This window comes from Thermobia domestica, chromosome 2, assembly GCF_964235325.1.
Source record: "Thermobia domestica chromosome 2, izTheDome1.hap1.1, whole genome shotgun sequence".
In the NCBI taxonomy this organism is placed as follows: Eukaryota; Metazoa; Arthropoda; class Insecta; order Zygentoma; family Lepismatidae; genus Thermobia; species Thermobia domestica.
The window spans coordinates 375,685,134-375,700,792 of record NC_137455.1 but is presented as its reverse complement, the minus strand read 5'-3'; the positions used below and the strand labels follow the sequence as shown (position 1 = coordinate 375,700,792).

General features: G+C 35.7%; 1 protein-coding gene across 2 annotated transcripts in view; it reads left to right on the top strand.

Annotated features, from left to right (window-relative positions):
• Window positions 1-14,546, top strand: part of LOC145678854 (uncharacterized) — a 214,991-nt gene extending 200,445 nt beyond the window's left edge. For both annotated transcript variants that reach the window (XM_081749421.1, XM_081749420.1), the window contains one exon: window positions 10,763-14,546. In XM_081749421.1, coding sequence (XP_081605547.1) covers window positions 10,763-12,075 — 1,313 coding nt within the window. In that variant the 3' untranslated portion in view covers window positions 12,076-14,546. The remainder of the gene's footprint in view (window positions 1-10,762) is intronic.
• Window positions 14,547-15,659: the final 1,113 nt, after the last annotated feature.

The window sequence follows — 15,659 nt, the reverse complement described above, 5'->3', positions numbered from 1 at the left end:
TTTATATTATGGCTATACGTAGAACATCTGAGAGTACAGTTACGGTACAATGTTGTCGGATTGCCGCTTTTGTTAGTTTCGTTCTGTTAGTTATTTCCAGTCGTTTTATAGTTTCGTTATTCTTGTTATCTTTTGATTCGAATAATTGTTCCTGTTCGCATTAGCTTACATAATGCTGTTATTTTTGTCACTCATTGACGTTCAGGGACGTCATTTAGGGGGGACGTCAGGAGGTGCAATTGCTCCTTAAGACTTTAATCAATTGTCTACTAATATATTAGTATAAAACGTGAAAGTCTTATGTCGGTGGTGCTCTTGCCCCCCTCAAGTGAAGTCTGAAATAACGCCCCTGTTGACGCTACCTTCAAAAGTTTATTTAAATTTATTTATTTAACCATTGAAATGAGCGGTAGTTTTTTTTTTTTTTTTTTTTTTTTTTTTTTTTTAAAGTCCGAAACCAGCGATTATGTGAACTGTTCCGGTTGCCGATTATGTAAATTGTGATATCAAATGCTCGGCAACTTTTCTGTTGCCGTCGCCAGTGAGCGAGGGTATGGCAACAAAACTGTTTTGTCTCCTTGAAGTTGCTGACTGCAGGCGACAGCGACGAGATAGTTGCGCAACTGTTTTGTCGCCAGTGAGCGGTAGGCCTAAAGATACAGTAAATCTTTTCGGCTTTCTTTTAACCCAATATAAGAATTCTTAAGATATTTGTGCTGATATTCTTTCTTGTATAAGATTTTAGTAACATCAAAGTTCGGTACTTACCTTCAGTGTAGTAACTCCAAAAGTCGAAGTTAATTGTCAAAAATCGGAACTAGTATTAAGTAGGCTGACCAGACGTACTGATTTTTGCAGTACAGTATTATTTTTTTCCTAGAGCTGTCCTACATCTTACAAATACACTTAGAAAATGGAAAAATGTCATGGGAAATATCCTGATTTAACTTATTTTCAATACTTTAATGTTTTAATCTTTATTCACATTTCGAATTTATCGGCCCTTTTTTGTCTGATAATTCACTGTGTTTTTTCAACATTCCTCAGAAGATTATTGTTAGGAAAGGAAAACAGACAACAAACCATTATTTTGCAATACATTGTTTTTATTGAGAAAGCCTTGCTGTGATGTCGGTAGATTTCTTATTTCCAGTTATACCAATGAAGTAGAAGTTCCCTCGTGCCGGTCTAAATTTTCCCTCATTCCTTAAAATAATCCGACGTTCCCAAAATCGATAAAAAAAAGAAAGTCTTTAGCCTTACACGAAGTTTCACTGAACGTTCTTAAAAATACGCCCAAATATTAATTACGTGTCTAATTAATTGTAATACAAATGCAACTATTTGATTATAATACAAACGGATTTTATTTGCCCATTTGGGACTTGTAGTGCGGAGTAATTTTGCGTCCTTCAGTAATGTTATTTGTCTAAGTACACTCATGTCCAAAATTATTGTCACATATCTATAAATATGTTGTTGTAGGAATATAATTTGATTACAAATTTACCCGGTATATCTTATGATGTTAGTATGTATATAATCGGATAAGACATGTATGTGGAAAAATTCATGTCAAAAGAGCCGTAAATAAAAACAATAAAACGAAAATAAAACTTTCTTGTCCATTTAGCAACATTTTGTTTTACTCATCTAATTTTCGTATTTATAATTCTTTTCCTATGAAATATACCACAAATATTCATTTTCCGATTATACACATAGTATCAGTATTTAAAGTACCCTGCAAAGTCATTATCAAATTATATTCTTACAAGAAGACAATTATACATATGCGACAATCATTTTGGACACGAGTGTACATTGGTGTCAAGAGACTGAAAGGGTAAGGTGAAGTTTGCGAGAATTCTTTATAGTTTACTTGTGACTATTTTTTTTTCCCGAGATGCCTCCAAAGCGGAAATGTATTTTAAATTCAAAACTACAATATCTTTACCCGTATATTACGTGAGTACACAGACGGAAGGCACCCGATCTTGGATTTTTTATTACTTGTGTGAAACATTATCCTGTGTAGTTTTGCTTCTGAATTGATTGACAATCAAATCTAAAAAAAAATATAATAATACTTAGAATAGGAATTAAAGGAAAATACATGGAACGGATCTATTAGACGTGAATTTGACGAAGTTCCTTCTTGGTTGTGTTGGTAGTGTAAGTGTCTTTGGTGCGGGAAACCCAGGTTTGATTCTCGCCAGTAGTTCATGTAGTGCGAATCCCACGTTCAGCTGTAGGTGCATGTCTCATATAGCCTCGCTGCTGAAAAGAAGGACACTTCAATGAAATTAATTCAATCAATCAACGTGAATTTAATGTTAAACCTAAAAGAAAAGTAATGTTTATTTCTGGTAAAGAATTATTAAAATTAATCATACTTTTTTTTTTTTTTTTTCTAAATGAGAAAACGTATTACTAGTTTTCAACTTAGAACAGCATGCTTTCACTACAACAGAATAATCGAAATGCATTATTATTTTTTAAAATAAAAATGAATGAAAATATTTTCTCTTCCTTCCTGGATTCCATGGCCAATCGCAACCAGGCGTCGCGTTTCATGTGACACATGGGAAAAGAAAAATGGTGGAATTGACCCTCGGTGCTGTAACCCTTGGTCAACTGACTGTGTCCAGTTTGGTGAAAGGTCACAGGACTGACCTCGAAAGCTAGGGAGTCGATTAAATTGCCCTTCATCTTATGCGAAGAAAGAAAGAGGAAAAAAAGAAAAACAGAAAACTACCTATAACAAGGGAATTCAATGGCATTGGAGAATTGATAAAACAAAAGAAAAAAGAAAAATGAAAAGGTTTTAGTAATTGTACGTTAAAGATATTAAGAATTACATCAAATTGTCAATTAAGAATTACATCAAATATCAAATATGCAACTATAACATGACGGTTAAATTGCGATGAAATATAATGCAGATAATTCTTATAGGTTATCTGTAGATCTGTAGTAAAGGTTACCTGTAAGTTAAACGTATAAAAAAAAACAGTGAAATGTCATATCCAACAGTGAAATTTGATAATAATAATGTAATAAAATACAACTTGGACAACAAATTTCACTGTTAGTTTTCTTGGCTTGTAGATATGTTAAAACTTAGGCCCTACATGTTTTTCCGTGATAATCCAAACTTTAAACATATCAGTCTCCTAAATTTTCGTAAATAACCAAAACGATGATCCTAAATTTTGCAAATAAGTGCAGATAAATATCACTGAAGTTCATAATTGACGTTTTGAAAACATGCTGGCTCTAATTGATATATCACATGACTACGTTTTCATTAAAAAAAATATAACAAATTTCAAAATGACGGATTTCAAGATGGCGGCGGTGGTTCGTGATTTACTCTGCCCATTCTTCTTTTGCCAATATGTGAAACTACCACCATTTGCATTATCTATCTTTCACTATTTTCACAATTCAACAGTTTATTTGATGTATTTCAATAACAGTATAGCCCTTCTCTCACCAACTTTGACCCCCCTCCCCCTCCGTTTCTTGTGGCGCTCAGCCGCTATAACTATGCACATATACATATTTTCACATCTTCCATCAGGCGCAGTAAGTCTCATCTCGCAACTCGATTCATCCATTTGGACCTTTTACTTGTTAGACGAACAGTGACACATGACCTCCTTCGTGGCTAAGCGGTTAACGTAGGCGCCCTTGGCATGGGAGACCCGGGATCAATTCCCTGTGGGAGATCACGTGGTTCGGACTCCACGTTAATCAGTAGGTCCCGTCTCATATAGCCTCGCTGCTGAAAGGGACGTTAAACTCCGAATCAACAACAACAACAAACAGTGACACTTCTGATGCCGTTTAAATCTAAATTCGCTCCTTTATGTCCAAAATGAAATATATTCTACCGTACGAGTATTCTGCTAGTATTAGAAGAAAAAAAACAACACACCAATGGGTAGATCTCATTTACTTGAATAAAATACAGTGAAACCTGTCTTTAGCGGAATCGAGCGGGACTTGCAAAAATTTCCGTTAAAGTCAGGTTTCCGCTTAGTGGAGGTAGGCCTTTCCTTTCTTTCTTTTTTTAAATACATGCTTATAAAGGGACATACTGAGAAAATATATTGCTGTACGTACATTGTTCGATTACAGTACTTCTTTCTTCTTCGAATAAATACACAAAAAAATGAAAATGAATACAAAATATACTATGCATACGTTATCTTTATTTTTCTAATAGCCAAGCAGGGTTTTCTGTGTACATTGCTGCTTGACTTTACGCATACACTTTAGCCTGAGAAATTATGCTAAGTGAATCAGAATAATTTTTCCGTAAGGTAAATTTTTGCAGTTCCTTTAAACTTCTGAGAGAATTTGATATGTATGTATTCTACACTCTTCTTGGAACTCAGTATCGTATTCCTCTTCTTCCTCTATCTCGTTTTCTTTTTTCCGACATTCCTTAAGATTTTTGATTAAGTTGCGGGGATTAAGGACATTTTGTGGAGGTGAATAGGAGTAGTGGTTGGGGAAGGTCAACACTGTCCGGAAATATTTAACAAAAGAACGAACATTTTATCGCAAACAGTGCAGTGTATATGTCTCACGGAATGTCTAAACGCCGTAGTCCGGAACTCAGAATTTTCCGTTAAATGTTTATTTTTCTTTCCGTTGTCCGCGTAACACAGTTTCCGCTTAATGAAGGGACTTTTTACACGTTTTGTTCTCCAAAATTCATGGGACCGTGAAATATTTCCGCTTAAGACAGTTTTCCGTTTAAAAAAGGGTCCGTTGAAGACAGGTTTTACTGTACTATGATTAAGTGTGAATCCTTATGCGTAGATCTCGAGAAGATAGGGAAGAACATTTTGGTAAATCTAAACATCGATAGTGTACGATTATCATGCCCAAGAATTAAGATTAAACTAGTACCGAAGTACACTCTCTTTAAAGTTTTTCCATTATGACACTTCCAATTGAGTTTAATAAGATATGGCCAAAAAATTATGATTAATTCTTGAACTTTAATTTTAATTATACATTAATGCTGGACATTTTCAGTTTAACATTCGACGATAATGCCTTTTAAGCTACTGGAGACGATGATTAAAGCGAGTGAATGATGATGATAGAATTAGTGGAATGAGAAAGAGGGAGATCTCCACCACAAACTTTAATTAAAGTAAGTGAATGATGATTTGAGAAGTGATAGAATGAGAAAGTGGGAGTACCTCGAGAAAGCCCACGAGCACGATGGTGTCCACCACAAACTTGACCGGGGATCGAACCAAGGACCCTATGCACCAGAAGTAAGCACTCTACCACTGTGCTACCGTGTCCCACCAAACAGTAATGTTAAACAAAGATTAAACGTAACTTATATCAATCGAAGCTCAACTCTCACGCGAAGCTGATAGTTACGATTCCCAAACTTTTTCTTTACCGCGCTGAAAATTATATCGTTGCTTTCGATAATCGTAACTGATAATTTTAATTATGCTCCAACAGATAGTCTGTTTATGTACTAAGAAATAAAAAACTAAACTCGTGACGCAACAGCCCTCAGGGATCCAGGGCTTACCAGCTGACTTTGACATTCATATCTTTTGGGACAGTGTATAGTCAGCACATCGGTTCCACACGCCGTTAAGTTCGCAACTTTTAGAATGAAGTTCGCAACTTCTTAATTTCAAGTATCTACCTCCCGAATTGTCCTCACAACGTTGGATGGGTGCTGCCAATGTTTACTCCATTTAATGAGTAAGAAACGTTCATTCATTTTAATTTGATTTTATTTCAGTTTAGTGTCCCATTCAGCGGCGATGCTTTATGAGAAATGGACCTACAGCTTAAACATGGAATCCGAGTTTCCGAGTTCGGATATCACTGCCGCTGTCACTGCATCGGATAAATTAGATTATCAGCAAACTCACTATGTTTTTCTTTAATGGCGACATGTTTCACTACTTATCAGGTTTTCGCGGACACCCTGTATTACAAAGACGTTAGTTTGCAAATGTCATATCTTCATGAAGTGAAATATGTGGACGTATTGTGCCAATTTAGAAGACTCTTATAACCTTTAGAATAAAGAAGGGTGACCCTGCAGTATTTAATTTTTCCAATAAAAAACCCTAATAAAAGTGTGTCCCAGTATAAAGAAGAAAAAAGGAAACATTCCCTGGTTAGTAGCACCTTCTTAATTTCTTTCCCTTGAGCTGAGTTTTCCTCGCTTCGTTAGGTGAAGCACTTGAAGTAATTTTAAAAACAAAAGGACATAAAAAGGTCACAGAAAAGAGTTTCTCAAGTCAATGACTTATGACACTTTCCCTTTTCTTTCTGTGATAGTCTTTTGTTTCTTAAAAAATGGCGCAAGATGCTTACGTAAAATAAAAATTAAAAAGATAATTAATAACGGTATAAAGAGCTCCGATATTCACTTGAAAGATACGCATAGTACATAGGAACTAAGACGAACTGTTTCCATGCTATTTTCGTGATGCATAAGTTTGTACAGTGTCGCCAAAATATGGACAGAGTAAGTCTTTTCTTCAACATTTTTTAAGCCAAATACGTACATGTTTTCCCTTTCTTTGTAATTTTCTTACCAAATATGCAGTACGTAAAATGTGTAGTGCGCCGTGTGAGTCACAACCTTACAGGAATGTTGACATTGAATTGTTAACTATTAGAGAGCTATTGTTGTGGCGCATTTCTTGAAACTATTCTCGTTCGATTAACTGCCACCAGAGAGAATGAATGTCCTACACCATGTCGTATTTAAGCCCTACCTGGTACGGTAGCCACTTAGCCGTACCTGGATGATATTGATAAGCATAAACAGTGAAACAAACAAACAAACAAAAAAAAAAAAAAAAAAAAAAGGAAAGCAAGAAAAATAGGCCTATCTCCACCAATGCAGCACTGTATTCTAGTGGACAAATAGTGAACCTACTCATTAAAAACGTATATTTTGGCTCGTTTCTCCTCTCTGTCCAAAAGATTCCGTTGTTTCGGAAGGGGCGAAACCTTTTCTTAAAAAAATTGTCAGCGGAAGAGCGATAGCAGGTAGCAAGCAAGACGATCCAGAAAGTTGCATATGGTTTAATTCCAGGTCCGTAACTTCAGGGGAGGCAGGGGGCAACTGCCTCCCAGGGAAGCTTCCCGCCATTCGAAGGGGGCCCATTTTAAGACAAAATTTTCTTACTCCATTACGATAGGAACTTGAAATTATAAATTAAACATCAAACAGGTTCACTACATTACATATAAACAAAACACCACACAAAAGGTAAATAAAACAAAAATGAGACGGGCCCATTTCAGTACAAAATGTCTACTATTAGAGGCTCTAGTAATAATATTTATTCGTATAACTTTGAGATTTGTCAATATTGTCTCCTTAATTAATTTGTCATGTATGGAACAGGCGCAGAGGCGTAACTAACGGCCTCACAGACTTTGCCGTGCGGGAAGGCCCACAGGCTCCGGGGTCCCATAAAGAGTAAGATAAAGTTGGAAAGGGGGACCCAAGATTTAGAAAAAACAATTTTCTAGGGGGCCCAAATACGCGTATTAATGCTTCCCCCCACCCCCAGAAAAAATCTAAGTTACATCGCTGTTTAACTCCTTGCAAAATGGAAAACAATGTTGTATGTCCCTTTCAAGACTATGTTTACATGGAGAAATATAGGGTTTCAATAATATATATATATATATATATATATATATATATATATATATATATATATATATATATATATATATATATATATATATATATATAACGCGGTCTAAACTTTCGATTCTATTGCTTTTGGGTAGGTAGTTCCCCGCTACTAAATATGTTGGCTACAGACTGCAACAAAAGAGAATTATCAGAATGCATATAGTTTCCATACGAAATATAGGCTACATTCTTTTGTTGGTGATTGTACAAAAGCTTCAGATTCGGCACGAAATCTCTTCAGTTGACCAATTGTTGATTTGGTCGGCACCTCAGCACATTGTTAATCCCATCACCATTGCTGTTGGATATTTTGATTTGAACTCGACACCTCTTTCTTTAAGGTAGTTCCCGAATTGTCCCCTCGACGTTGAGTGAGTGCTGGGTTGCCAAATCTGTTTTGTACAATGGTTATCCTACCAATACTAAGCAGAACTCACACTTCGATTGTCTTAGTATGCTAGCACAAATAGACAGTTACAATTGCAATACCGAAATGTTTTGACATAAAGTGTATCATTTTCATTTTTGTTATAGGTAGTTCGCCATTACTTAGAGAAAGATAAATTGTGTCCCAAGTTGAGAAGCTTTCGTGTAGCGGAATTCATGGACAAACTTTTAATTTTGACGTAGGAGGTGTCTCCTTTAATATAATGAATCATTTTCCATATTTTCTTTCTCTTCCTCTTTTTCCTTCCATCTTAACGTCCATCACGTTCCTCAAAAACATTTGCTTCTCTAACAATGCTGTAACCAGTACTTCTTCCCAGGCCAGTAACCAGCCCAAAAATCTAGGGGGTGCCGCCAGGTGAAGTTAGGGGGGGCCTGATCCAACCATATTGTAGTTCATAACCATACTAGCAGCGTTCACCCCGCTTCGCTGCGGTCACCCCGGAACGCAATAAACTTTGTTACTTAGATAATTTTTACTTTTTCGCTTTCAAATTGCAGTAAATGTTAACATTATAGCGCCTGTCATTTATGTTAACCCGCCGAGTGACCCGCTTCGCTGCGGTCACCCCGGAACGCAATAAACTTTGTTACTTAGATAATTTTTACTTTTTCGCTTTCAAATTGCAGTAAATGTTAACATTAAAACGCCTGTCATTTATGTTAACCCGCCGAGTGACACGGTCATGCGGGTTGCATATAAATACGTTTATTTTTACCTATGATGAACTAATAACAAAGGATTTGTACGTATGGACACTTGAATGGTCAATTATCTCAAGACACTGGTAATTAAAAATTAAAGTGATATGATAAAAACCATCTAGGGTCCAAATCCTAATAACCCCCCAAAAATAAAAGAAATCGGTTCAGCCGTATTAGCGTGATGAGCGGACAAAGGATTTGTACGTTCTCTTTTATATATATAGATTATAGTTCATTTGCCAGCCTGCCGTGAAAACTTTAGGAGGAGCCAGCAAAAATTTAGGGGGTCCGGTCCTCCTAGACCCCCCTGGATACGGGTCTGCCTCTTCCTCTCTATCTCCATTGCTATTGCCTCATTACTTTTCGAACACTTCTTAACAAGTTTCAATAAATTTAAGGAATTCAATAAATTTCCTTAATTCTTAATCAAATCTACATTTCAAAGGCATCTTGCATTTTCTGTCACTTGTTTTTGTCGAACAGTAAAATACTAGGGTCTACATCTCTACTCATACTAAACATTGACCCGGGTTCGATTCCCGGTGAGAGCTGATGTGGTTCGGATTCCACGTTAATCAGTAAGTCCACGTCTCATATAGCCTCGCTGCTGAACGGGACGTAAAACACAAAATCAACTCAACTCATACTAAACACTTGAACAACTGTTTTTGTGAGCCTTCAATAAACCAACAAAATACGCTTCTGTATATTAAAGATTTTTTTTCACAAAATACGCTTCTGTATATTAAAGATTTTTTTCACAAAATACGCTTCTGTATATCAAAGTTTTCAACAAAATACGCTTCTGTATATCAATTTTTCTTTATATCCTCATTTCTGCACTGTCGTCAACACCAAAATTGTAAAGATGTTCTCTTGTTAGAAGATACGTTCTAATGAACAAGTTTTAGGTATAGTCTTCGATATATTTTTTTAAACCTATATTTTTATTCTACATCGAAAATAACTCCTCAGACAGTCTCCTAAGTTATTAAAAAAATATGCGGGATGCGTATGCACTTTTTCCGTGATAACCGTACAGTGGCTTCATATTTATATCAAAACATTTCTGTTGCATTCAATTGATTTGTATTTAGGCCCTTTGTTAGCAGCGATAATATTCTATCACGAGACCTACAGCTTGAAATGCAGTCTAAACCACTGTAATGCTCTTCTCTAGGAATTCGTTTCTAGAGCCTTCTGTTCCGAAACCATGTACTGAAGCCACTACTAGAGAAGGAAGGAGGGCTGTTGGATTCAAGAACTTGTTGACGTGTTTGGGTGCATGGCTTTAGATGTATAGCCAAACACTTTTGAAATCCAAACAATCGAACATTTTAACTTCAGCGCAGTCGCTAACGTTCTCGCATTTGGTGCAAGCGGTCCTGGGTTCGAATCCTGATGGTAATACTCAGTCAAAAATGTGTAAAAGGCTTTTCAGCCTAGCCCTCCTGAGTGAGGTTTTTCTTGGGGTTTCCTTATTCATACCAGGCAAATGCCGGGGTGGTACCTAACATAAAAGGGTCTCAGGTCACTTCCTTCTGTCCCCACTTCCCTCATAAATGTGATGGGCTTAAAACGCCACAGATACCGTTAATGCCCAGAATATGATTCCTAATCCTAATCTTAGCTTTATTCAAATGATAAAGAACTTGATATATGTCTTAATTCTGATTGGGAAATGCTTACGCAATCTGGTAGCTTACCGATTGCCTAGTAACTCCTTTTTCTTTCAAATGCTTGACTAATTGATTTTGGCATATTTAACCAAACGTATTAAAAATATCTTAGAATAATAGTGATAGTTTCTGTCTGTATTAAAAATGTTATATGTTATATATTTGTGTCATTAGTTTATTAATAATTTTCACTACTTTATCATTACAGAGTATAGCCAAGATCAGCCTGCTAAAAGAGCCCGCACAGCTTACACCAGTGCTCAGTTAGTGGAACTAGAAAAAGAATTCCACTTCAACCGATATTTGTGCAGACCTCGCAGAATCGAGATGGCAGCACTGCTGAATCTCACAGAACGGCAAATCAAAATCTGGTTCCAAAACAGACGAATGAAATACAAGAAAGAGCAGAAGGCGAAGGGACTGCCCGTAGAGACTTCACCAAGCCCGCCATCTTCTTCCGGACGTTCAACTTCATCGCCAACCAGTGTCTCCAGTTCATCGGTATCGCCGTCTCAGACTGTCAATTCTTCATCTAGTTGCAGTAGCAATGGAAGAACTCATGGGACAGCAACTTGCCAGCAGGGACAGTGTTCTGGTACGCTCAACACTCCACTGTCATCCTCTAACTACAACGGATACAACGAAACAGAATTGTCCTCATCTACAATGAAAACTACCAACGCTGGTACAGGTTTGTTAAACAATACAAGTAGAGCATGCACTAACACTTACAGTTTTATAAATACGTCGTGTTCAGTGTCGCCATGTTTGGGAATTAAAACTTCAGAAGGGCTTCACGCTATAAGTAACAATACAGGAAGAACACCTTGTTCCAAAATTAATTCTTTCATCAATGATTACTGTTCAACGTTTAATACTGCTCCTACTACTACTATTAGCTGTAGTAGTGGTAGTACTAGCTGTAATACAACTAACAACAATAACACCTACGATAATTACTCGAGATTGTATCAATACTCAGAAACAGCCATTGCCAATACCACAGTTTCTAATACGGCCAATGGCAGTGTATCATTGAGTTCAGACGCTGTGATTGATGGGCTATCAGATGACGCGTTTTCCTCAATGGTTCATTTAATATCAGAAAGTTATCAATCATTAGAATGTTCTTCCACTAAACAATCATCGCTTGGCGATGCAGAAGGACAAATTCGATACCAAGAAGAGCGTTCAATGTTGCCAACTGCTAATGAAACGTCATCAGTCAAATCTCCGTTGTCAACTACCAGCTCCTCTCCCACGTCTGTTGACTCTGTTTTGTTTATTGGGCAGAACAGAGATGGTTTTACTTCCAAAAACAACAACAATAATAACACCTCTATTCCTACGACTGTTGCTAGCCAAAACAACAGTAACAATCATAGTTTTGAATATAACAATAAGGTATCTGATGAATGCAATGCAAAGCCATGGCATATAATAACTGACTTACCGATGAAGCAGAAAGAATTTGAATATACTGAAAATAACGGTTTAAATGTAAGACTCACTGAATTGTAGACATAATTTTTATTGGCTGAGGTGAAGCTCTAAGGAGACATTTGGAGGACGGGTCCGTCAAAGACGTAAGCAGAATACAACGTTCTTTGATTAATCTTGTATATTTTAGCTAACGAGATATTTGTATGTAGCCTAAGCCCCTATATTTTAATAGAGGTTTCAAAGTCGTATTTGCAGTACTTGGAGGAAAACTACTGAAAAACTCTACAGTGTTACGTAAGACAAAGTCTATTTCTCTAGGAATGTAGTGAATTAGTTAGCTACATTCCTAATCCTGATTCTATAAAAAAGTCATCCTTATTGAAGACATAGGTACTTTGTTCAGTTATGAAGCCTTGAGGTACACTCAGCAGTCTAATAACGCTCAATATAATTATAAAGAAGTGAGATAAGGTTAATAATCTCGGCACATAAGTTGTAAAATGTAAATTTTGATATACAAAAGTAGCGTCATCAAGAAATACCTTTTTTTAAAATGTGATTATATATTATGAAAATAACTAACATATTTATTTATTTTGGACATATTCATGTATTTGCTTGTTTGTTTATGTGTTTCAATGCTGATGGTGCACTTTTACTTTGACAGAGCATTAATTTGAAAAAAAAAATGGCAGGTAAAATTTCTTTGTTCAGATACGTTTATATGTATATGTTTATAGATAACTTTTGAACGAATTTGCTAAAATTTGTCTACTATATTTCTGAAAAACAAGTGAAATTAATTATACTTGCTAGTACTGTGTATACTCGCGTGTATAAGCCGCAACTATGATTTTAACATGTAATTAAATAAGTACTATTCTGGATAAACCGCAACTAGCTTAAAAAAGTATTTTTAAGTCTTTTAACTAGGTGAAAACAGCTAAAAATGAAACCAATAGTTTTACAGTTGCACAAAACTTTATTTTAGCACAAACTATAAGGACCAACATCCCTACTAACTTAATTAAACATCAGACACAATGGCGGATGTAGCATGGTGCCAGAAGGGGCAAGGCCTCCCAGTATTTTGAGTGACAAAAATAATTGAAGCTATTATTTATATATTTTTTGAAAGTTTTCAGTAAGCCTTTTATTGTTCATTGGAAAATGTTTGTAACATTAGGTAGCTTCAGTCAAAGTTTCTGTGTTATGTAATGTGCCAAACAATACTTGAGGTCCATAACGTCAACATCCAACCTAGCCATAATATTCATCGGGAGAGAATTAAGTTGGAATCTTCTGCAGGAACAATGAAAAATTGGAAACTCATGACATACTTACCATAGTCTGGGTTGTGGCTGCCCCCCCCCCCCTCCCCGCACCTTCTAGATCCGCCACTGATCAGATAGGATTAACTCAACAACAATGATACCTTGTACTTAAGTTACATACATGTATATACTATAAATAAGTGCTACTGTGTTGTCGGTTGTATGAATTTGGTTTTTTTCATGTACATAACATTCTCCCTTAATTTCAAGTTATATTGCGGCTTTTACTCGCGAAAATACGGTAATATATCATCTCTATTAATGCCAGCAATCAATTTGGTTCTTTTTTAAAACTTGGGAATTGCACTGAAAGAAAATCTTTTTCCTGCTCTTCCTGTCACTGCAATTAAAATAATGTAGCCAGTGCCATTTAGTAGCTGTCTTATAAACTTTCTTGAGAGTAGCATGTTATTTTCATTACTTCTTTTTAATGAACGCTTTTTATGTATTGAATAATGTTTAACAAACTAATGTATGTAGATATTAACATTCAATTTACTTGTAATGTTAGAGTAAAGCTTTTATTTTTCAATAAGTATACGAAGAAAAATTATTATATTTGTATATAAAGTGTTGTTTTTTTAAAGAAATAGATTCAGTTTTGTACAATTCAAATTGCAGTATTTTTTTCCCCAAAAGAAGTTGAGAATTATAATTATGCATGCTTAAAAATTAGGTGAAATACTTTAAAAAAACAAAACAAAAAAATGCAAAGTTTATACTGCACCCCACTGATAACCAGACGTTCAATCGTAATTGTGCAGTGGTGTGCAGTCTTCAAGTACTTGATAGAATTTTAGTATAGATGGCGCACTAGTGTGAAACTAACTTCACTTCACTGTTGCTCTGAGAAACCGTAACATCCTGCGTGTGTAAGTATATTTTAATTTTGTATAGATTGTTATAAAAAATATGGAAACAATTAAGTTTCCCAGAATTAATTGATTTATCAATCCAATTAGTAGCCATTATTGACTTACTTTGATACTAATGCCATCTATGAGATGATTCTATAAATAATTTGAACTCTGTACATCACTGCCCGAACAGTGATGTTCCTCTGGTATTATCTGTGGCTGTACTAGATGATCAAATTTATTTTTGTTATAAGGTGCTTCAAGGGTTTTGTCAATTAAAAAAAAAAATATTTGTTACGCATTTATAATTATCTGTTCTTCCTTAAATTTGAAGTAGATTAAAAAAAACTTTCTCGTTTTCTTGTCTTACTTTCTTTCTTGCTAATACTCAACTAGTAATGTGCTTATATGCTTGAAATGATAAGAACCGTGCCCTTAGTTAACAGCATCTTTGTATATCTTCCACTTTGTAACAAACTAACTCTGTTAACACAGAAATGTCATCGAATAGTTTTATAAACTTAACTTAAAGACGTTAATTTTACAACTTTGCAAGGTATATGGTATAAGAGTGGCGCATCCAAGAATTTATTTCGCAACAGGTACGTAAAAGTGATTTTACTTACTTAAAGTGTAAAAATGTATAGTTTCATGTTATTTTACAATTAATTATTTTATGTATTACCTATATATTTTGTTGAGGAATGTCTGGACTTCTTAGGCTGCTTTTTTTTATTGATCCTCGCGGCTGAACACTTGTATTGTATTCTCGTTGTAGAGCCTTGTTCAGAAAATATTGACCACCCACCTTGCTGTAAAAGATGTTACTCTGGTAACCGGATGCAAGACGTTCTAGTATTTTGAGTTTTAAGTAAAGATCTCAATACACATTTGCAAATAAGAATGTAGTATTTTTCAAAGAGGGTGGATGGCCAAGATTTTTGAACAAAACTGTACATATCATCAGAGTGCCTTTAAAAAAAGGACGTAAATAATGGTTGACAATGGCGTATGCAGCATGTAATTTCGTTTGATTGATTGATATGAAATAACGACTCTTCAACACCGAGGCGACGTGAGTCAGGTTTCATTGTTTAAAACTGGAATCCGAACCACTGCTTGGATTTGTTGTGTCAGACGCAGAGGGGCAAGGAGGGAGAACATCACCCCTGGTGGCGTCGACTGCCTCCTACACATGTGTTGTAAGGTAGGACGAGTAATTCAATCTTACTATTTTAGGCATACAAAAAAAGTGTTGCTCCCCCCAAAAATTTCACTGCTCCTCCACTTCCTCACCTCCAAGAAATTATTGCTTGCATACCACTTAGACCAGATACCTTCATTGGACGAAAAAAATGTTTTTTGTAGCTATTTTGAATAAGGATTTATTATACGGCTTAACTGGCACTCCCCCTCTCATGTTATTGTGTGGGATTTGAACCGCGTTTGATTGCCAATCTGTGAATTCATG